Raw genomic sequence first — 22,698 nt, 5'->3', positions numbered from 1 at the left:
TTGTTAAAAAGGAGAGATTTTACATGGGTTGTCATGTTTTTGTGGTTTCAAGCCCAGTAAGTAGAAAAATAAAATACTGTAACCTAGGAAGAAGATTCTGCATGTCTCTCATTTAGCTTACCCAGCTTTTTCGCTGTGCTAATTTGTACTCTAATCAATTAAACTGTTGAATAACGCATTGTCAGGTGGTATTCAAGTGGCATAAATAAAGTAGTTCAAGGTTTCTCTTAAAATCTAAATTCCTAGCAGGAATTCCTCGGCAAAAACACAGCTTCCAAATGCACAATAAGACACAGACTACCGTCTCTCTCATGCAAGGATACGTGTCACACTTACATTTTATATCAGGATTAATGCCTTTAATATTTTCCCCGTTTTCTCTGCTGAATCCCGTCTGCAGTGACAATTATTGTCTTTCTTTTTCTTTTTTTTTTTTACCTAGACACGCTCAAGTTTTGCTCCCATTTCACCCACTGAATTCTGTGCTGAACAATAATCACCAGCCCTACAAAGGCACGTTTCGTCTCTTGGCACCGAGGAATGAATACACATTTCCACCCTGTCCTAAGCTGCGTTTAGCTCTCCAGGGACATTTTTTTTCTTTGCCTTCCAATTCTTGTGGCTCTCCTCCCTTTTCCTCCTTACCGCAGGGATTTTCAAACAATTAAACGCGTGTGGGTTTAATTTACACCTTTTCTTACACCTTCTACTTTTAAGGGCGCACGGGGCGCGATCTTCCACCGCTTCTGCGCTCCCTCATATGGAGTTGTCTTTCCCCATTCCAGCGGGGGAACGGGACAGAGCCTTGCCCTGTTTCTCGCCGCCCAGGCGGGACGAGGTGAGGGGCGCACGGCTGCGGGCGCCGGCGGCTCGGGAAGCGCTCCGGGAAGCGGCGCGGCTGGCGAGGGGCTCGGGAATCTGCCGGGATGCAGGCGGGATCCAGCCCCGCGAGGGGCGGGCGGAGGGCGGGGAGGGGTCGGCGCGGGGGGCGCGCAGGCGGGGCCGCGCCTGGCGGCGGGAGCGCGCTCGGCGGCGGGAGCTGCGGTCCCGCCGGGGCACGGCCGCGCCGGCCATGGAGCCCTCGCCCAAAGACGGCGAGAGCGCGGCGGCCGCGGAGCCCAGCCGGGGCGGCACGGCCCCTTCCAGCGGGGTGGTGGTGCAGGTCCGGGAGAAGAAGGGCCCTCTGCGCGCCGCCATCCCCTACATGCCGTTCCCCGTGGCTGTCATCTGCCTCTTCCTCAACACCTTCGTGCCGGGGCTGGGTAAGGATGCTGCGGGAGGGAGGGAGGGAGAGAGAGAGAAGGCAGCCGGGGCGCGGGGTCCCCCTCCCCACCTGCGGCTGCTTCGCCCCGGCGGGCCCGCCCGGGCTGCCGGACCCCGCCGCGGCGGCAACTTTCCCCGACGGCACCGCGGGGAGGGATGGAGGAAAGGAGGGAGGCAGGAGCCCCTCCGCAAAGTTTCGCGTCGGGGGCCGGGGCAGCGCCCTGCGGGGTCCCCGGGGAGCCGCGGGGCAGCGCCCGCACCCCACCGAGTGGAGCGGGCGAGAGTCGCGTTTCCCTCGCACGGCAGCGGGGACCGGGGCTGCGGCACCGGCCCGAGCCCGCCCCGCCACTGCGGGGCAGCGCCGGTGCCCGGCGCCGAGGGCAGAGCATCCCCCGCGCCTTCCGACCCCTCCGTTCTCGCCGCGCGGAGATCGTGCGGATTAGAAGCGATTCAGCTGTTCGCGGTCTCGCAAACTGTGATTTTAGTCAGAGGACCAAAGCTCACGGTGACCGTACCACTCGCTAGCTAAGGCGAGCTTTCAGAGCCCACCGTCCCGGGTTTTCTATGGAGACCCCTAGAAAACGTTAGAACCGTTGTCCAGAGAAACTGGAGATCCGCAGTTTCTCAATACAAAGTCTCTACTGAGCTCAGGTAACACATCCTTAAGATGGGCTGCATCCTTTCTATATTTCCTTTTCCTTCTCTTTAATTAGGAATTGCTTACTGTAACAGGAGCCTACAGTTTGAAGACTACAAAAGCCCTGGAATACAAGGCTAAATACCAGTATTCTAGCTGAAAGCAAAGTAACCACCTTAATAAAAAAACCAAACAAAATCCGTAACTCATTAACCCGTACCTCAAGTCTCTCATAGTCCACTTCTGGCTGCTCTTTCTGCTACTGTGACCACTGTAGAAGCCTTCCTTGTGATACAGGAGTATCCTCCACCTAGCCCTACTTTTAAAGAGCTACTGCCTGCCTTTAATTGCTTCATGTGTTTCAGGTGGCTTAATTCTTTAACAAATTGTAAATTCTTAAAGTTCTGATTAAAGTACTACCTAAGTGTGGGTGGGATAGTGTGTGCAACATGTACAAGCCATTGCTATTCCAGCATGCTCACTCTGAACCTGTGGATGTATTCCTGAGGAAAACTTGCACCTTTTGGAATACCTCTGGGTTTTCCTGTGGAAGGACTGGTATGTGTGCTTCCAGATGCAATGCATTGTGCTCAGATGTGTTGTTCGCACATCCCTTGTGTGCAGCCACCTGAAGAACTTGGAGTGATGAATCAAAGGCAGACTCTGGAGTTGAGTGCTGTCATGGAGTTTTAGGTTTCCTGAGGCTTAGTTTCCCACTTCAGAGAGAGAAGTTCAAAACCAGAGTTTTCAAAGTGAGTGTTGTTTTCTGTTCGCATGGAAGACACCACATCTTCACCGTAGATGTACAGGAAAAAAGCCTGACTTACCACGCCCTTTTCCTCATCTGAATGATCTGACACTTCACACTGCGCTGCTTTTCACAGCACGCTAGAAAACCCTCCGTGTTCTCCCTTCATCCTGCTAGGGTAGACCCCCATAAGTCATCCTCATGCGGGAATTGGCTTGAAATGTGGTTCTCTGCCCAGAGTTCTTCTCTGGCTGCTGCTGCTGTGGGTCTGCCAGAGGTAGTCAGTGTTGTGCCTTCCCTCACACGGAAGGTGCCTAAAGAAGGACAGCAGATAGCGCTTCCTTCCTCAAGGTGAGTGTTCAGGGCTCCCAGCCCATGCTGGTTGAAAGCTTGGGAGTTGAATCTGGACTATGCAGCCATGTTGGTTGTGTAACCACTGACAGGTTGGACCAGCACAAAATGGTTTTAATTCTATTTTGGGGGCTTTTTTTTACAGGCGGAGATTTTTTTAAAACTTGTTTTCCCTTGGATGCGCTGATTTCAGCAGTACGATCTGGCTGGCTGTACCACTGTTCCTCCTGGTACCCTGCTGCAAAAGTAGCAAAACAAACAAACTACAAATCAAAAGAAATCCTTCCCTTTGGCATCCCCACAGACTGGCAAAATGCAGTGTTGTGGAGATGCATCCCAAGCTCTGTATGCAAAGCATGGCACTTAGTTTGTACATAAATAAGCCATTCTGTTAATGAAGTTGCTAATTTCACATGCATTTTGAGCGAAAACCTACTCTGAGATGATACACCTGACTAGAATACAGCTATTTACAATCTCAGCCACATCCTGTCATATATCACAAAGCCCACACACAAGGGGAAACAGGAGGATCACGAATCTACTGGCAGGAATGTTCAAGGTAAAAAGAGATTTTGTGTCATTGTTGCACTTCAGCCATCTCAATGAGCTGAGCAACACTTGGAAAATAGATAAGATTTGCAGCACTGTGAAGTATTCACATCAAGGATGTGAGCCTGTTCCCCACGAAGCAAATGGCAAAATTCCCATCAGTTCTTGTAGTCCAGATTTATAACATGTTAAAATGATGTTTCACAGGCTTGCTGTATATTTCTGCCTGCTTAGTTGGAGAGTGTGACTGTGTTTAGGTGTTAATGGAAGTCCTCTATTTCTCAGTCCCTAAATTCATCACTCGTCTGTTTTGCATGTAGTTGTCATTCATGTGTAGACTCTGCAGTGCAATTGCAAAGAAGGGTCAAAAACCACCAGAGCAGACAAAAAATGGGCAACATTGAATAAATCAAGTTTTCCACTGCTTGGAGACTGGTGCATTTGAGGTTTTCATTAGTGCCCCATGCCTCAGAGCAGTGATATCCAAATAGAAATTGCAGTCTGATGCAGGCTACCAAATCCTTGGGCAGACTCTCAGCATCTGAAAGCCTCTACTTTTTTAGTTAAATTGTCTTTGCTGTGGTATGGAAGTCACCTGTGAGGGTGAAATCTGAGAATTTTAAATATCTGGTTTATTTTTCCTTTGTGCTATTTATGTTCTGCAGTAGTACTCTATTTGGACAGGAGAAGTAACACTTTCTTTTTGTTTACAGTCAGTTTATTTTTTTCAGTTGGTTAATTTTCAGGGTTTTATGTAATGACCCAGAACTGCAGGTTTTAAGATGCATTGTAAACTGGGTTTTAACTACTCTTTCCATACATGTTACAAGAGATGTAGTTCATAGGAATTTTTTCATACCCAGGGGATATGTTAACTTCTGCCTTGCCAAAACTTTAAATTCAGACCAAATGCAGTGTAAAAAATCGTGATTAGCCCATCTACTTGTAATCTGTTTTGCAGAATAGCCTTGAAATTACACATTCCCTCCATTCCCTGTGATAGGCGCAACCACTTGGAAATGTTTTGAATCAGTTTTCCGTGGTCCAGCACAGTCTTTCTCATCTGTGTCTAACAGGGCTGTAGGACTGAGCTTTAGTGAAGGTGTCTCAAGCTCAGGTTCATAAATGGAGGAGATAATAAGAGAGGAAGGTGAGGGAGGAGTCACCGGGTGCTGTGGCAAAAGCCATCATGCCCTCCAGCTCCAGCTCTGCCACAGGCATTGCAGCCTCTGGTCTGGCTTTGGGTTTCTGAAGCAGGCTCTGAGGCATCAGGGCCAAATCATGCAGTGATGAGCTCTGGAGAATGGAAGATGATGCTGTCAGCAGAGGTGGAAGTGTATCCAGTTCTCCCGTTCCCGCACGATTGAGCAGTGTGCACCTCCAGCCCTGCAGATGGCAAATGGGAGAAGGGCTGGCCGTGCCCTTTAGCTGGCAGACTGTGTTCTCTTGGAGCTGCCATGTGCCAGTCAGCGTGGGAGAAGTTCTGGCTCCTTGTCATTCCCGGAGCTGATACATGGGAATCTTGCCCTCCTTCCTCTCTGTTCTTCCTTGTCTCGACATCACGTGTGTGGGAGGGGGTAAACGAAGGGGAGGGGGGGGAACTTGAGGGAAATGTGAGAAGTGAGTGAAATTATCTGAAAGTCGGAGGTATTCTCCGAGATTAATGGCTCCTGTCAGGAAGGGGGTGGACTTTTGGATCACAGCCTGCATTACACATGTACACTATTTTTATGCAGAGAGTAATTGAAACACGTAGCATAAAATTCTGTTAGTGCAGGATAGGAGAGCAGCCACCCATGTGCCACGACATAGCCCGTGGAGGAGTTCAGGAGTGAAAGCCTCTCACAGCAGCTACAGAAAGAAGGGGTGATTCCCAGCCCACTGAACTTTTTTCTTCCGTGGTTCCACAGTGCAGCTCTCCCGTTCCCGGGTGTGTCAGCTCCGTACCATGAGTCTTCTGCCATCTGTTTATTCAGTCTTGATAGAGTTCAAGCACCGTACCTTCAGCTGTGTGAATGTGGCTTTAATATTTGGTTTATAGAAGCCAAGCACCTTCTCATTAGAAACCAAGGCTCTCCTGAGCAGAATGAGCTCTCCAAAGAGATGAACAGAAGTACAGAACACAACACTTGAGAAAATTGAAGGGATAAGATCTGCATAAAATTACAAATACTTATTTTATTTTTGTGGTTGGAATGGTAAATAGATGCCTCAAGCAAGCATCCATTGCCTTCATTATTGAAACAAAGAATTTTAAGGAAAAACCACATTTTGTTATCTATGGTAGAACAAACAGTGCAAAAAAGAAATTTGGGCTTTCAGACATCTGTGCATTAAAATCTAAAACTACTTTTGGTATTGATGATCCTTTTAAATATCTTTTTTCTTATACACATGCAATCCAATGAATCTGTGTGATTTACAAGCTCATTTGTGGAAAACAAAGGTTTTCTCCAGTGTTTGTGTGAATTTGTGTTTGTGAACTTTACTGCTGCAGTTTTTTAGCTAACATTGCCTTTCAGCCTGTGATGCTGGTAGTCTGCAGAAACAAGCTGTTTGTTCATGGGACCGTAATTAAACAAAGCAAACCTATTGCCAGTAGACTTCGCTCTGTCAGGTTTTGTATTTTCCACTGAAAAGGTCATGAAGTTCTTTATGGTGATTTGTTCTTGTGCTTGTGCAAGGTGGGAAATGAGACCTGCAGTAAAATGTGTGCATCCAGGCTACTGCTCCTTTACTGGTACTGGTGGTATCAGCTGTAGATCATCCTCACAGTGAGGTAAAGTTGGGCACAAGAACAGCTGAATCTCAGGTTTCTGCACCTGCAGATCTTTGTTCTTTTCAGCAAGTAGAAGACCATTAACTTCCTCTTTTATTTTATTTTCTTTTATTTTTATAACAGAGATTTAAGTGAGAAGTCTAGTTGTATTACATAACTTGCTTGGCTGATGGTATTGAACAGTCATTCCACAATCTTACCACCACTTGGTAGTCTGGAATATTTTTGTGCCGTGAAGTGTCTGGACCACCTAGAATGACAATCAATCTTGGAAAACTCAAAAGAGGTTCACAGATAATTAGTGATCTGAATAAATGCAAAACTATTTCAAGTTTGTAGCTCCTTGGTCCAAATATTTAGTACTCTTTCTGTCCTTTGGTTAGTTTTTGCTCCTAGCTTCTTACAGTTGGTAGAAGTCAGCTGTTGAGCTCTGCTTGCATTTTACATGACTTTTTGTTTCATTTCGCTGTCAAGCTGTGCACTAACCCAGCGCTGCAGCCTTTGAATTGCTGTCAGTGCCAGACCAGCTAAAATGCAAACAAGTTTCTCTGCCTCCCTCATGCCTTCTGTTTCCACCAAAATAGAAGACAAAAGAAATGGCCAGGGACGTTTTCGTTCAGTGGTTTTTGCTCACTGCTGTTGTTGGAGCAGCTCTGTGGAGATATTCATTACTTAATGAACACATAAGGAGACAGGGTTTGCTCAGCATCTTGTAATCTTGTTTGTTATTTAATGCAGTTTGGATAGATGTACTTGAAGATTAAGAGTGAAGGTGGGAGCAGGCAGCAGAAAAGAGCTGCTAAATGGCCAAGTAAACCAGCTGAATTTTAAGGTGGCTAGAGAGATGTTCCAGATGAAGGGTGTGACGTGGAGAGAAACAGAATCAAGTCCAGAAGGAGAAAAGTACATTTGCAGAGATTCAGCAAAGGAGAAAAGGAGTGAAAGGATTTGAAGGTAAAAGTAACTTGGATGAGGAGAGTGCTTTTGACAGGTGAATTTTTCCTAGTCTGGATAGCAGGAAGGAAGTGAATTTTCTCCTGCTCTGAATCAATGGGTGTTGGAGAGATTTAGAAAGCCTGATAAAGCACCATTGCCTGCAGCAGCTCGCTGCCATTTAATCTCTCCACTATGAAAAGAACTTTGAGAGTTTCTGTAGCTGTTCAGGATCATAAAGGGAGGAGCAGGAAGCTGAAACCAGGTTCCTCAGGCTCCTGTGAGCAGGACCCTGAACACAAACACACCCGCAGTTGGCAGTGGCTGGCACAAAGGTGAATTTTAGAATCTGTACCCAGTTTTGAATTTTGTGGAGAAACAAGTGATTGGATGGTAAAGGGATTCTCAAATAGTCCTAAGGTTTGTAAAAGAGACTGGAGTTTGCAATTATTTATGAAAACTTATATTCAGAGGTAACCTGGAAAAGAGAAAATGAAAAGAGCTTTCTTGTCTTGTTTTCAATAAGAAGTCAATCTGACAGATGACATTCTTTCTCCTGTCTTCGGACTTGTCTTCATTGTAGAACTTTACAACTTCCAAGTGACACAGTTGCAGCACCATGGTGGATGCCTACAGACTTGGTTGTAGCACTGTGCAAAGACGCTGGTGGAAGGCAAAGCAGAATGGACTGTTTCGTTTGGAAGGGACCTACAACTCCCACCTTGTTGCGGTGACCCAGCCCACTGCGGGGCTGGGGCAGCATGATGCCAGTCAATCCCAGCCCATCCCCTGGATGCAGTTTCCCGAAGAGGCAGGCTCAGAGGGTGGGTTGATGGGTGGCTCAGAAGCCAAAGCTGCACCCCCCGGGCGGTGCCCGGGTCCAAGCCGCCTCCCCCGGTTCGGGAAAATTCCCAGTTCCTCGGTTGTTCGCTGGTTCTCTGGTATAACTCCCGCCTCTCGCTTTCCCCCCAGTGGTTCCTGTTAAATTGTATCCTCCCCCTGGCTTGTAACTCATTGGTTGTTTTCCCCTTTCCCCGCGGTTTTCAAACTCTCTATAACACTGAGGACAAGCCTCGGTGGAGCATCCCATCGCATTCCATCCCTTCCGAGCTCGTTTGGTTGCGAAACTTCTCACAATAAACCTGTTAGGAGCCAGACCCGAACAGCCTCTCTCTTCCTTTGTCTCTGAGCTAAGGTGAGCCGATCCCATCAGCTCCTGCCATGTTCCCTGTGCAGAGAAGCCAGCTAGCCAGCCCAGCCAGCAGCCCTTTTCCTGATGCCGAAGTCGCTTCAGCGACGCACAGAAGAACACAGCTGGACTCGCTCTGACCTGGGGCACCCCGAGTTGGTGCCTCGAGCACAAGAACTGCGTTACCATCTTGTCCAGCTGCCTGCCCAATTCAGGGCTGACTAAGTTAAAGCATATTATTAAGGCCTCTGTCCAAATGGCTTTTAATCACTGACAGGCTTAGGGCCCAGCCTCACAGGAGAAATAAAAGTTTGTGTCATTGACCTTGCTTTAGAGATTGCAGGAGTGTGAAACCTGAATTTCCTTGGTTCTGCTGAAGATAAGGAGGTTGTTCGTTAAGGGAAGAAGTTAATCCCTCTTCCCCTTCCTAGGGTTTGTGAGCATTTATGTTATCTGTGGAGGCCTAAAATGAAAATACTCTAAGAACTTGAGAAAAAAATCACATGCCATTCTATCTAGTTATATTTCACTTGTTGATTTCTCGTGTTATAAACTTAGGTTTCATTCTGTGTAGAGTCAAGGAAAAAATAAGTGGACAGAACTCAAATATTTGATTTAAAATACTCATTTCCACAGTTTGTTGTCTCTCCATATTACCACTTAGAAGCTGCTCCCAACCCTTCTTCCTTCAGCAATGTAGGCCTTGTAATAAAGACAGTTCAGACTCAGTGTTTCCATTCCAAAGGAGTTACAAATCAAACAATTTCTCTCTAACTACTTGACAGCATCTCAAAAGGCCCAGCAATGCAACCCCAACTCACACAATATTTGGTGTTTCCTTAGAACCTTGTCCCCTGAGGCTCTTGATTAGATGAGAACTTTGCTTTCAGGAAAAGAAAAAAATGTAACTCTTACGGCTGTGGAGCAGGATTTGAAGATAATGATCCTGTCTCAAAAGAAAAAAAAAAAAAAAAAAAGGAGGCCGTGGGAAGAAAGAATGAATTGCCTTTTTCTTTTTTTTTTTAAATTCTCAGTTTTGGAGAATCTGAGTGATGACTTTTCAGCACTGAAGGATGGCAAAATTGTACTGAGCTTTTAAATTTAAAGAAGAGGATACATTACTAACTAATTTACAACTCTGCCATATTAGACAAAACCATGGACATCCACGTCTTTCAGCATATGATCATGAAATAAAGTAAATATAAACGAGGTAGTTGATAGAAACTGATGGGCGATACACTAACTTAAATTAAAAGTCCCGGTGTAAACATACCCAGAGGATATGCCTGGAGTGGATCATGGTCAAAACTTGTCAGAGGAAATGGTGAATACAATCAATGTGGAACTCTTGGAAATATAATCATATTCTCTGCAGGAGTTCATCGTGTGCTGCATTTCCAACTTCAGAAATAATGCTGATACAAGGAATTGTGCAGGGGACTAAGGCCGTCTTTGGGAACAGGAATTTAAATGAGACAGGGCATTATCCAGCCTCTCAGCAGGTTGTTATCTGGGCTGAACTCTCAGTTGGCCACAAGCATTGGTGAATACCCACACAAAACTTAAAAATGCTTTGAGACTGTGGATAATAATTTTGTTTTAGTTAAAACACAAATAAGTTTTTAAAGAATTCAAAAGGGCTAAATGGTCAAATTAATCTTGTGATTGTGTCGGGGAAAAAAATTCAATTGGACCAAACAAGAATGTTGTTTTAAAAAAGTGTTTGTACATTTTTACTAAGTGTTAGTGGTAATAAGCATTTGAAGAACTGAGATTTACTGTTGACTAATAGATTATAATGAGCCATTGTTACAAGTTCGCTATGTTAAAAAGTTCAGGAATTTCACAAAGTATGAATCATGATGTTTTTGTGAAAATATTTCACCTGAAATAAGCTAAATGATCACATTAGTATGATACTGTCCAGCTGAAATAGTTTTCCTGGTTTAAGTGTAAAATACATATTTATTTGCATGCATATCTATTACATATGCCACTATGGTGAAGTGAGATCATGGCATTAAAGGAAAGCCTTCTGTAGGTAGAAAACCATTTGTTGTATCTGTTTAAGAGCATTTATAAAAGAATGGATTTTATATTTCATAAATTGGCTTTGTTAATTTGCTATTTTAAAAATACTTGCAAGACCTCTTCTGTTGCCATGACAATTTGATTTCCATAAACATGATATTTTGGATGTGACTATCCAACATTGTATTTGCTATGCTGTGTGGGGAACAGAGATGGTAACTTGGCCCCACAGAAATCACAATGCAGAGTGGTCCATAGAGTCAGACCTCTCACTGATAGTGGTCAGGACAAGTTCATTATAGTAAGAAAAAATAAGTTATATATATTTATATTCCCTGTAAATTAGATTTTTTTCATGTCTTCTTGTGAACACTGTTTTGGAGTGAGGAGACTTCAAGTTTCCACTGAAAATCGGTTCCAGGAATGTGAAGACTCAATTCTGGCTAAAAGTACAGCTGGACCTTTCTGGATCTACACACACAAAGCAGCTGTGAGGACACACAACTCTCATTGCCCTGCAACACACTCTGGAATTGCTGTCTTAGTGAGAGGGGTTCACAAAGGATTTAGGATGGTGAGAAAGGAATGGTCAAAAATTGAGACATTTGTGAGGTGTAGCCAGAGGAAAATCCCTCCCTGGCTGAGGGATCAGCCTGGTTCCCCATACTTTCCTTCTGTCTTTTTGAAATGATTGAGACAAAGCAGACTCGTTTCCAAGTTGATTTGCACCAGACTAGTTACTGAGTAATCCACTGAAAGACTTGGAACATTTTCTCCAATGTAGTTAGACAATTTGATGAGTGTGGATTCTCTGGATTGGGCCATTAAATTACCTCTCTTGATCTGTTTAATTGTGAAAGCATTGCCAAATCTTCCTGTGTGTTGTCCAAAGCTGATGATGCAGTTTTTGCTGCCTATATTTCTGCTTGAGCTCTGCATCCAACAAACTGATCAATGCCAGGGAAGGTTTAGCAAGGTTTTGACAAAACAAGAACTAAACTTCTTAAAAAACAATATTTTAGACTCAGCATCACGGGATTTTTTTTTCCTCCTACTGAAATTTCATTGTGGCTGCAGAGAGCTGGTGGGATGGTTTCTTGTCTCATGTAAAAGAGAGAAAAGAGCACAGGGACTACAATCATTGTCAGTTAAAAGTATAAAAACAGTCTCTTGTTTTCCTCTTTTAAAAGTCAGAATGTAATTTTATACATTGACTTGCATGTGAGTACTTATTTCACTTGGTCCCCCACACATCTCACAGAAACAATGGATTCTCCTGACTCCCTGAGGTGATCTAACTTGGTTCTTGTTTTCTTGGTCAGCTGTACATGGGGAGCTGATTCTTCTGCCTGGAGAGCCAACCCCTTACATTACATCCCGTATTGCCCCAAAAAATCTGTGTGTTTTTACACCCACCCTGCAGAGGTGTGGACAGCTGCACACGTGCAGAGCAGAGCTTGAACCAAGCCGTGGGTGTAGAGAGCAGAATGGGGGGGACTCTGGGTTCAGGCAGTCCATGGCACCAGCCCATCCTGACCCAGATAATGCCTTTGCACAACGGTGCCAATGAGCAAATGCTCATTTCCATCAGAGCTAAGCCTCAGTATTTCCACTTTGGATGGTAAATTCAAGGCAGTGCAGTTAAAAGTAGGATCTGTCTCCTTGTGCTGTGTGCAGCTGACACTTAGAAGAAGCCTGTGGTGGAGCTGGGAATGGAGTTTAGAACAAGCATTAGTTCCTGGAAACCACTCTTGCTCAGCAATTACACAGGGAATCCTTCTCTTACTGAGGCTGTGATGATTAGAAGTTGTACTGACACAAAGAATAAAAGCTTTTTCTTCTGTGTATTAACTAAAACATGGTATTTTTGGTACAATACGTGTGTGTCTGTGTTCTGGTCTGACATCAACGCTTTCAATCCACCAGATGTTCTTTTGGTGTTCATTTACTCTCTGTGCCAAGGCAGAACTGCACAGAGAGGGTGTCCCCTTTCCAGTTGCTCTGTAGATTCCAGGTCACACTGCTTGGAACACCAACCCATCATATGAACCAGTGCAAAACAGGTACAAAAGGTTCCTGTTGCAAGCCTAACTCGCTTATTAGAGCTGAGAATCCACAACTTACAGAGCAATGTGGTGTTGAGCCTCTAGAGCTATTTTGTCTCACCCCTGCTCACCTCTTTTGTTTCTAGTAACATTGAGCTGGCCCCTTGAGTTTACTCCTGTATTATTTCTGTAAAGAAGAATTGCAGAGCTGAGCTCTTTACCCTTTAAACCAGGGAAGACTCTTCCCAAGTTGCAGTACCAAGCTGGACACTCACTGAGAATTGTATGCCTCAAATTAGCCAGCAGCCAAAGCTAAAAATCTAGTTTATGCTGCATCATAAAACTTATTCTGCTTTCTCCCTTACGAATGTGGGCTTGTTTTAAATACTTATGACTCTTCATCACACACTAGTAAATGTTCTGCGGTACATTTTGTAAAAGGAACGATACCTAAATGACATGATAACTTACTCCAGTGACTGTGATTTAAATCTTTCCTGAGAAGTTCACTATTTACTGTTGTGAGAAGTGCCAAGTAGGTAGTCAAGCAGTGTTTTCATAGAATCATAGCATCATTTAGGCTGAAAAAGATCTTTAAGATCATTGAGTCCAATCATTAACCCATCACAGCCACCCCTAAACAGCGTCCCTAAGTGCCACATACACGTCATTATTATTTCAGTAGCTCTGTGAGGTGCAGACTACACTCAAGTCCTGTTATGATCCAGAAGGGGATGTTATGATATGAAGGAGGAGTTATGTCACACACTTATGACTGTCTGTAATCTGAGTGGAGAATTCAGGGGAAATATCCAGATTATCCAGGAAGTTGGTGGCAAAAGTGGCAAGAGAATCTACACAGACTTCTTGCAAAATTCAGTGCCTCAAATAATGCAGCCACACTTTAGTTTCTATTAATCTCTTCCAGGAAAACTAATGAACTACCTCCATCCCTCTTGGACTTTGTGTTCATTGAGAGGAGAGGTGTTGTCTGTGCCATGCATTAATGAAAACGCAGTAAATAGGTAGGATGGACAGAGCAGTTTTTAGTTTGGATGTGCTGGTTGCTCCCTCACATGTTTCTATGATCTGCTTTATGCCTGTGAGAGCCCCAAACTATCTTGCACACACACGAGGGGCTTCAGCATTAACTTTGTAACTTTTAGTTAGTGTATGGCAAAAAAGAAAACCCACACCAAAACCCAAAGCCAGACAAGCACAGGTACAGCTCAGGCTTGCCATTTGCAAGAGCACTGATTTATCCTGTGCTTTGTAGTTCAGTATTAACCAATATTTGCAGTAAGTAGGCTTCGTATTCCTTCTTGTTTGCACCACAACTATGTGAAAAATGGGGCATTACTGTGACCTCTAAGTAATCAAATTATAAAATATATTATTTCTGCAACTATGTAGGTGACCACAGCACTGTACAGACAATGGAAAAAGTCCTTTCCCAGAAGACTGTGATAGAAATGTAACCTCAAGAGTCAGATCCAAGTTAAAAGAAGTCATAATAAAAACACACAATACAGTGTAATGAAAAGAAAAACATTTCCTGGAGCTGTATGTTTAAAGGCAGAGTTTTAAAGGCACAGTTGGGACTTGTTTCTTAGCAACAGGGCTCATCTGAGCCCTGCAAACACTGTCATGTTGGAAAAAGATACCCTCCAGAAGAAAAGCAGTATGAAAAGAGCTAGAAACATCAAATTTAGATGTCTTCCTGCTGTTGCAGGAACATTTCATCAGTATTGCAAAGCCTTCAGGCAACAACAAGGTCATTTTGATAAAATGTAATGATCAGAACAAAGAACTCATCTTTACTTCTGATGCCTTGAGAGGCCTCCTAGAAACAGAGACTAGACAGGAGTAAGGGAATAAAGGTAGGTATTTATTTGAAGGGCCTTCAAAGGTACCCCCTGGGGAGCCAGAGGCTACTGCCAAGATGGACCCCAAGATGGACAACAGGTCACGAGTTCTTCACACCTTTATAGGTTTGGTTCATTTGCATAGCAGGGTTAATTCTCCAATTAATGCTTCAGTTAATGATGTAATTCCCCCCTTTAGAGGCTTTTTGGTTTATACTTTTTGGGCCTAGGATGGTCTGAGTGTCCTTGGAGAGCAGGCCCAGAGAGGCTTTGTTATGTCTACCTAGCATGAGAGAGCAGAAATTAACAGGCTACAAGAAACTTCAGAGTTACACACTAAGCAGTACAGGATTTGAAAAATATGAAAGTTAAAACCTAAGGCATCACTTCTCTTTACCAACAGGGACGAGCTGTAAAAGCATTCTTTAAAAATAGGTGCATTGGTGTTACCATAAACCACAGTTTAGGTCCTGCCATCCTCCTGTATCCATAGTAACAGGGCTGCATTCTACACCGAGGGCACAGGAGTCCTGCAGAACAAAGTCCTTGCTCTGTTGTGCCCCACACTGGCAGTACCAGAAGTTTCAGAGGAAGATCTGTAATGAACAAGAGTTAAATCCTACTGGCCTGTAGGAAGAGCTCCTCCTAAAGGAGTTGATTAGCTGGCTGATACACCAAAGCAGGAGAATTTTAATTGGTATTATTTAATCAAAATAGCTTAATGGAAAATGTTTTTATTGGGCATATTGGATGGGGTTCATGTAACCTGTGCACCTGAGCTGGTTGCCTTTATAGTGTGTGGGGAGGAATAAGGTACTACCAGCATGTGACTCATCTCTTTAAATTAGGTTAAGTGAATCACACCCTCTGGGGGCCTCCGTCTCTTTTTGGTTTTTGTTTTTTTTTTTTTTTTTGCCTCCGAAGGGTAAGTGGCTTAGATCAAGACACGTCCCTTGCAGATACCTGAAGTTAGGTCAGATGAAAGCTACTCATTATCTGGTTTGCAAAATAAGCAATTTGCTTCAATAGTTTCAAAATACATCAGGCATTGCCCACACATCTTTCTGGATCTCATCTCGTCCTTACAAGAACTGAAGTAGTTCTGACCTCCGTGCTGTCTCCTAATGCATACACACCTGCTGTGTCCCATGGAATCTCTGCATTTTTGAAGCTCAGACCTCCTCTCTTTCTTGTGAGTGCTCAACATAAAACCCTGTAATTTCTATAATTTCTATCATTAGAGTGCAGCTCTTTGGTAGCTCTTTTCCAAAGCTATCAGTGTGATACTGAGTTTTTGTAGCAAGGTTTGGGCAGCCGAGCACTGCAGGGAGGGAGGGAGGGAGGGGGACACATCTGTGAGGGTATTGCAGAGAGACGTGCATGGAGAGCCCATGCTGGAACTGGTACTCCTGGCAGGAACTGCAGCTTGTGGAGAGCTCATGCTAGGGCACATTTATCCCAAAGGACTGCAGCCTGTGGAAAAATCAGCACCAGAACAGGTGAAAGCATCGAGAGGAAGGAGTGGCAGAGGGGAACTCCTATGAACTGACCACAAATCAATCCCCTGTCACTCCCCATCTGTCCTGCACTGCTCAGAGTGGGGCAGAGGAAGAGGAATCAGGAATGAGTGAAATTGAACCTGGGGGTGGAGGGAAAATTAAGGGGCAAGGGTCATGTTTTGTTTCTCACTCTCCAAACCTATTTTAATTGGCAATAAATTGATTTTCCCCAAGTCCAGTCTGTTTCACCTTTGACAATAATTGGTAAGTGATTTTGCTGTTCTTGATCTTGACCCACAAACTTTTAAAATCTTATTTTTCCCCTCTGCCCTTTGGATGGGAAGGGGAGTGAGAGAGTGGCTGGGTGGGTGCCTGGCAGCCAGCCATGGGCAGCTCACCACAGCACATCGCCAGTTTCTGTCCTGCTTATCCGTAGCATCCCTCCTTAGCCCAGCCTGAAAGTCCAGAGGGCTTTGCTGACTGTGGAACACCTTGAGCACGTGTTCTCTCAGCACTGCTCATGGTGATATTTAGATCCCTTCCTTGAGGGGTGTGCTGGATGTCCACAATGTTTCTTTCCTTTATGCATTATCTAAGGGGTAGAAAATATGAGAGAGGTCCTTGCATGCTCCTTATCAGTAGCATTGAGAGCTGCTGTGTTTACCAGTGGGGCTGACAGGTGGGAACTGGCTACTGCCTCTCCTCACTTCACCCCAGCCAGCCAGGATGGTGCCTGGCAGTAATCTCTGGTTGTGACTGATGTAGAAAGGTTTCCTGTCTCACTCTTCTGACTCCTGGGACATTGACATCTCCATCAGAGATGTGATTGTAGCAATTCTACAAACAGTATCTGTCCCTTGATCTTGGCTGGAGATGACAGCACCTCACATCAAGAAAAAGCAGAGAAAACCATCTGCTAAAAACTCAGTGCAAAGCCATGGTTAAAGCCAAGTTTAAGTTTAGGGGAGCTCTGGAAAGACTTTGCACTGAACCTGCTGTGACACAGATACATGTTCCCTTCTTCTGACTCTGATACAGGTTTATAACCTACACTAGGAAGAGATTAATTGCCTGGCCACTGTTCCTCTTCAGCCTATTAAATTCTAATGTAGCTGCACAGAATAAACACTTGATAGGACGCTACTGGATCAGCTCTGCTTTCCTCAAGTTATAAAAATCCTCATAAAATATCATTAGCATTGCTTAAACAGGAAGAAATATAAATTATGACAGCATGGGAAAGACATTTCAGATGAACATTCCTTAATATCCTGTGAGATACTTATTTTCTGGTCCATACTTGTAATCCTAATCTGTATATTCCACTATAGGCAAAACCCATGGAGGGCAGCAAGGCTTAACTAGGAAAGCCAGAATTTGAGCAACCTGATAGCTCTTTCACTATGGCCTGAGGCATGATTTAGCCTGGAATTCCTTGATTTCAGTGGGAATTTGGTGCCTAAATGTTTTCAAAGGTCCATGCTCTGGTTTCTCTGCCTTCCTTCTATCATTCTTCAACAGAAGGAAGAGAACACTGCCATGTGTAATTACACAGACGTACACAGGGGTATCATTAGCACTTATGAGATGCTAAAATAAAGAGAACTAGATGAAGTGCTGCTCTTGGTCAGTGTGGACATTAGGACAGAAGAGACAGTATGTTTAAAACAGAGTAAGTAGAAAAATAGACGCAGTTACTTGCATATGTTAAAAATTTTTTTGAAGGATTATAAATAGTTTAGGGCCAGACGTTTGAGAAGGGTAAGAATTATGTTTGTGTTCTCTCCCTGCTGAGCAGTTTGGCTCAGCTGTTAATTTTCACTAACTGGAAAATAAAAAGCACTTTTCTGATAGACTTGTATTGGCTTAATCCTAGATCTAGAAATGAGGTGTTCCACATGGATCGCATGGATGGTCGGACTGTGCCTGCCTTGTCTGATTTGTCACTTGTCTGGCAATGACAAGATTGAACTTTCCCACAGCACCAGACAGGTTCTGCTTTGTGCAGACAGCCAGTGTGTCAGCAAATGCACCAGCACCTTCTCCAGATACTCCTTTCTTCCTCAAGGTATTCTGAGATTCAGGGAATTTCCTACCCCATGAGTGGTAATTGCACCCCTGTATTGTCATAGTCTTTGACTGACCTTTCTTCTGTGTGTGTTTTGCTCAGTATTAGCTCAATGAGTACTGAGAGGAATTAATCACAATTTTCACTCCATCCAATCCTCTTCCCACCCCGAATCTGGTCTTGCTTTCTGTCAGATAAAACAGTTGAGAAGAGTACAGAGAAAATTGCAAAAGTAAATACAAAGATTTCTAAAAAGTCCTGGGGCTACCTCTAGTTCTTTCAGGTGACACAGTAGGAGCTGCCAGGGGAGCACTGCAGCCTTGAGCTCCCTGTGCTTAGTGACCCTTCATGAATCACACATTTAGGCTGGTTTGTTCCACCTACACCCCAGGCCCATCCATGACTCCGATTTTGCCCAGTCACAAGCACCCAGTGCTTTTACTGTGTGCTGAAACTCCTTTTCTACATGAGGAGCATTTTCTGGGTGAGAACTAAAGTGGTCTGCACAACCCTTAGCCACTTCTCATTCAGGAGTTCACCCTGTGCATTTTGAACTTAAACTTCCCTTCTCCCCTGCTGTCCTGTGAACCAACTTGTAGCTTTTCCCTACAAGGAGCTGCTGTAGGACAGTGGTTCCATTTTTAGTGCACAGTGTAATCATTAAGGATGTGAGATCCTACAGTAAACCCTTCTGCTTAGAGTATTGCACTGCCTTAATTCCTTCCCTGTGTCTGAGATAGAGAGGCGTGGTTTGCTGTGGATGACTCTGATGTCCCAGAGGGGTGGTGGTGCTGTTCCAATCCGTCTCCAAGAGAAGGAGTAAGATGCAGCTGCTCTGTGATGTGGTCTTAGTGCATCAATGTCTTTGGATTTTGCATGGAACAGACATTTTTCTCTGCAAAATACTAACTGTAAAATTTAAGATAACTTTTCATGAGTGCATCTGGGTAAACAAATGCTCCTTTGAATGACAATAACAGGCTTCTGCTATCAGATTGTTCTGTGTAGCATGGCTAAAAATAAATGCTTATTTATTTTCATTGCAGGCACAATAAAAGATGGCAGAATAGCTCTAATGTGTTGGATTGCTGCTTTTGTACAGTACTGTACTAGAAATCTCATTTTGTAAAATGTGAGGGAAGGAAAAGTGCTACATTTTTAATCACTAAAATTAAAAGAAAAATGAATTATTTTAGCTAGAAATGTGGGGTAATTTAATGCTTAAGTGTAGGAAGTTATAACGACTATAGAAATACACTTCAGACACCTGTAGGGATTAGCACAGACGAGTAAGGAATTCCTAAGTAGGAGGAGAACATTGAGGTGTGTAGCAGCACATCAATGTCCGTGCTTACAGAGCACACAGGAGAGCCCCTGCTTTGAGGAGGGGTGTGGGAAGGAGCACTTTTACTGAATTTTGGGCAGGAGAAAGTATTGCTGCTGGTCTTTTTGGTAGTCAGAGCTGCAGGCACCTACGTGTGCAAGAAAAGCATCTGACCTATTGATTAGTCTTAAATAAATAAAAAACAAAATGACACAACAATGGGTTAACTGATGAAGCCTTTATAGATTCCTAATATGGATTTTAACTACAGAAATAAATTGTTACAGCGAGTTACCTTGTGTCACACAGGATCTAGAAAAAATTCGAGGTTCAGATTCAAGGTAGGGGGTTTGTGTTGCAAGATGTCTGTAAATGAAAACAGTAACAGGTTTTCACCAGCTCTGAAAGCAAAGTCTTAGAGGGAAAAGCATTTGAAGTGGCATGTGAAAGGGAACTCTGGCTAGAGAGTAGGTGAATATAAGAAAGGAAAAAACATTTGACTTTATGAGAGAGAGAAAAAAGAAATAGTAGTTGGAGCGACCTGAGTGCATGGGAAAAGGAGAGGGAGGAATTAAATATATTATCCTCCTTTTCTATTTACTTGCAAGCCAGATTGATGGAGAGGTGGTTGGTGGTGTCATCATTAAGAACCATTCACTGTGCAAAGAAATGGAGTTTGATTTTGCCATCCTCATTAAGAGGAGAGGATGTCCAAGCAGAGAAACCAGAAAGAGTGGGCAGGATGTGGGAGAAGTGTCCTAAAGAGATGCAGGAGTGGAGTCACTGGCATAGAAATGGAGATGGCACACGAAGGCTTGAGTGCAGGTGAAGTTTAAAGAGGGCATGGTATGGAGGGAGCAGAAAACAGGGGGAAGGGAGTTGCAGAGGCTGAGTCAGCGCCTCTGTGAAACAGGAGAAGGATGGTAACAAAGAGTGAGAGATGCTGAGGACACGGTAGGAGACAGAAGTGAGGCAGATGGCAAGATGCCAGAGAGCCCTAGTGCAGACCAGAGCCAGGAACCAGAAACACTGCACATGGAGCACATGTCCTGACACTCATCCAGACTCTTTGCAGACCTCGGGAGAACTATTTCAGCAGAGAGGACAGAAACCTCATTTGTGAAAGAAGGGAAATTGAGGCAATGTTGCAACACTTCCAAGATAAAGCGAGGGAGGAAGGAAGTTGGTTAGGGGAGCTGGAAAGACAAGAGAAGCTGCATGACTGACACAACTCTGCAGAGGTAGGAGACTTGCAAGAGACCTTTTTCTGTAGTGGGGTAAAGTGCCAATCTCCCCTTAGTTTCAGCTGTGCGGTCCCATAAACCGAATTCACATTGTAGTGTGAATGCTGATACAGTGAATCCAGGTGGGATAATGAGCTTAAACCACACCTGGCCATTAGAAGCTGGAGAGTCACAGGAGCTGGATAATGAGTCTCCCAGCTGTAGAGCTTCTGGGCACAAGGCAAGCCCAAAGAGCTGCCACCATCACCAGGCACTGTGGTCCTGCTCAGCTGGGGAGCAAGGAGAGCAACACCATCTGCTGAGCAGAGCATCAGATGTATGGTCCTCATACAGCTCAACAGACTTGCTAAAAAAGTTAGGAAAGTACACATATGCATATAGAATCAATTTTCTTCCATTTCTAATTCTGCTTAAGGAGGCATCCATGCTATTCATGTTACCCATGTTTGAATTTGACTTATCAACCTCATACCAAGCAGCAGGCATATGCTGTTTGCCAGGGCCTGTTACTGTTATTCAGAAGTACTGTCCTCCTGCAGTTTGCACTTCAGAATTGCTGCCAAGATCAGGTTAGACCTGGTGAACCAAATTAATCCCCAGTGTAATTCTGGCAGTCAGTGGATTTACATCAGGGATGAATCTGGGTCCAGCATAGATGCATTTTTTGGCAGAAGGAAAAGTAAAACAACAGAGGAATGAATAAAGGTTACATGGATGGTCCCTCAGTTGTGCCTTGGCTTCTTGAAAGAAGTGTTTTCTTTCTATGCCCACTCCTTCTTTCCAAGGGAATGAATTCCTCAGCTTTCCCTGCTGCTTGTTCCAGAGTCCTGGACTGGGGGAGCCATGCAAGGTGCAAAACGCAGCCCTTGGTGAGTGGGAGGTTATGAAGCTTTTTGAGCTGCTCCAGAGAGCCACAGTACACAGTTCCCCCACCCAAAAAAGGGAGGAGTGGCTTTGGGGATGTTCAAGAACTGCATAAAGAGCTCTTAGGCACAGGGAGAGTCTTGTGGGGTGCAAACACCGCCTCCCACTTGAAGGTCCTGGCCCTGGCTGGCACACAAGTGGCAAATGTGCATTCTGTTTCCTCTGCAGGACTGGTACTCCCCAAAAAACAGCCTTGCTTAGAAAATACCATAAAAAACTGACCCTAGTGAATTCCAGTTAGTCTAATTGGAGGACCTAGAGAAGCAGAGAAACAACATCTGTGTTTAGGTTGTGAAGTCTTGCGTTGCAGTGTCAGGTGTTACGGTTGGTCTGCTGCCCCCAGTGTGACTTCTGGAAAGGACATTTAAAAGTCTGAATCTCAGCTGCACCTTTTGACACTGAGATAAGTGCTTCCAGCAGCCCTGCATAGGAGTGTTGTACATGTTACCATTGTCCCCAGCGTCATTGTAAACTATTCCACATCAGAATTTAAAAAAAGAGGAGCAGGATGAAACCATGTTCATTTCGAGTTTCTCTGTACAACATTTTTTCCTGGTACACCTCACTCCAGATAAGTCTCCTCTAGCCTCTGCAAAATGAGGTCCTTGAGTCATTGTACATTAGAGGTATTACTTTCATATTTTACTCAAAATCATTATGGGCTCTATTGTGATGCTGGGAGCTCAGTGCTTCGTGATATCTACAAAGAAATACATATGAATTTTTGTCTAATGCTGACCAGTAGCTAGTTGGCAGAGATTGGAAAGTATTTGGTAAAGGGAATATCTGTCCTTTGACAGAAATAGGTATAAATCAAATGCTATTTTCTGCAAACTGGGAACACAAGAGCTCCTAGTGATGGGGGGGAGAGGGGGGCGTTCAGATGAAAAGACGATGTATAAAATCTCACAAGCACATTTACAGGGCTGTGCCTCTGCAGGCCTTGCTGGATACATCCCAGCTGGCCAAGAGGCATTAACTGTTTGTGGATAACCTGGCACCTGAACATGACCCAGTACTCATCTATGTTTGTGACCTGCTCAGCTAAGCTGTGGCATTTCCTTTAGCTTTGCTCTCAGACAGAAGAGGACTAGTCCCTGCAGAAATGATGATTTAATCCATGTAAATATTTCTTCTAAAGAAGGACCCCACTTCTGCACAGAGCAGTATTTCCCTTTGGTACGAAAGCATCTCCCCTGAGAGGCTGGCTGAGCTGTTTGACAGGAGCATGCACGGCTCAGGG

At 44.3% G+C, this 22,698-nt stretch overlaps 1 protein-coding gene across 6 annotated transcripts in view; it reads left to right on the top strand.

The window, feature by feature from the left end:
• Nucleotides 1-1,013: 1,013 nt before the first annotated feature.
• The window catches only part of STUM (stum, mechanosensory transduction mediator homolog), a 48,690-nt gene continuing 27,005 nt past the window's right edge, over nt 1,014-22,698 (top strand). For 4 of the 6 annotated variants that reach the window (XM_048297874.1, XM_048297875.1, XM_048297870.1 and 1 more), the window contains exon 1: nt 1,014-1,262. In XM_048297874.1, the coding sequence (XP_048153831.1) occupies nt 1,073-1,262 (190 nt within the window). In that variant the 5' untranslated portion in view covers nt 1,014-1,072. The remainder of the gene's footprint in view (nt 1,263-22,698) is intronic. The other 2 variants (XM_048297869.1, XM_048297872.1) reach the window with 2 other exon arrangements.

Source organism: Corvus hawaiiensis, chromosome 3 (assembly GCF_020740725.1).
Source record: "Corvus hawaiiensis isolate bCorHaw1 chromosome 3, bCorHaw1.pri.cur, whole genome shotgun sequence".
Taxonomy (NCBI): Eukaryota; Metazoa; Chordata; class Aves; order Passeriformes; family Corvidae; genus Corvus; species Corvus hawaiiensis.
Note: the sequence above shows the minus strand (reverse complement) of the source record. Positions and strands in the feature narration are given on the sequence as shown.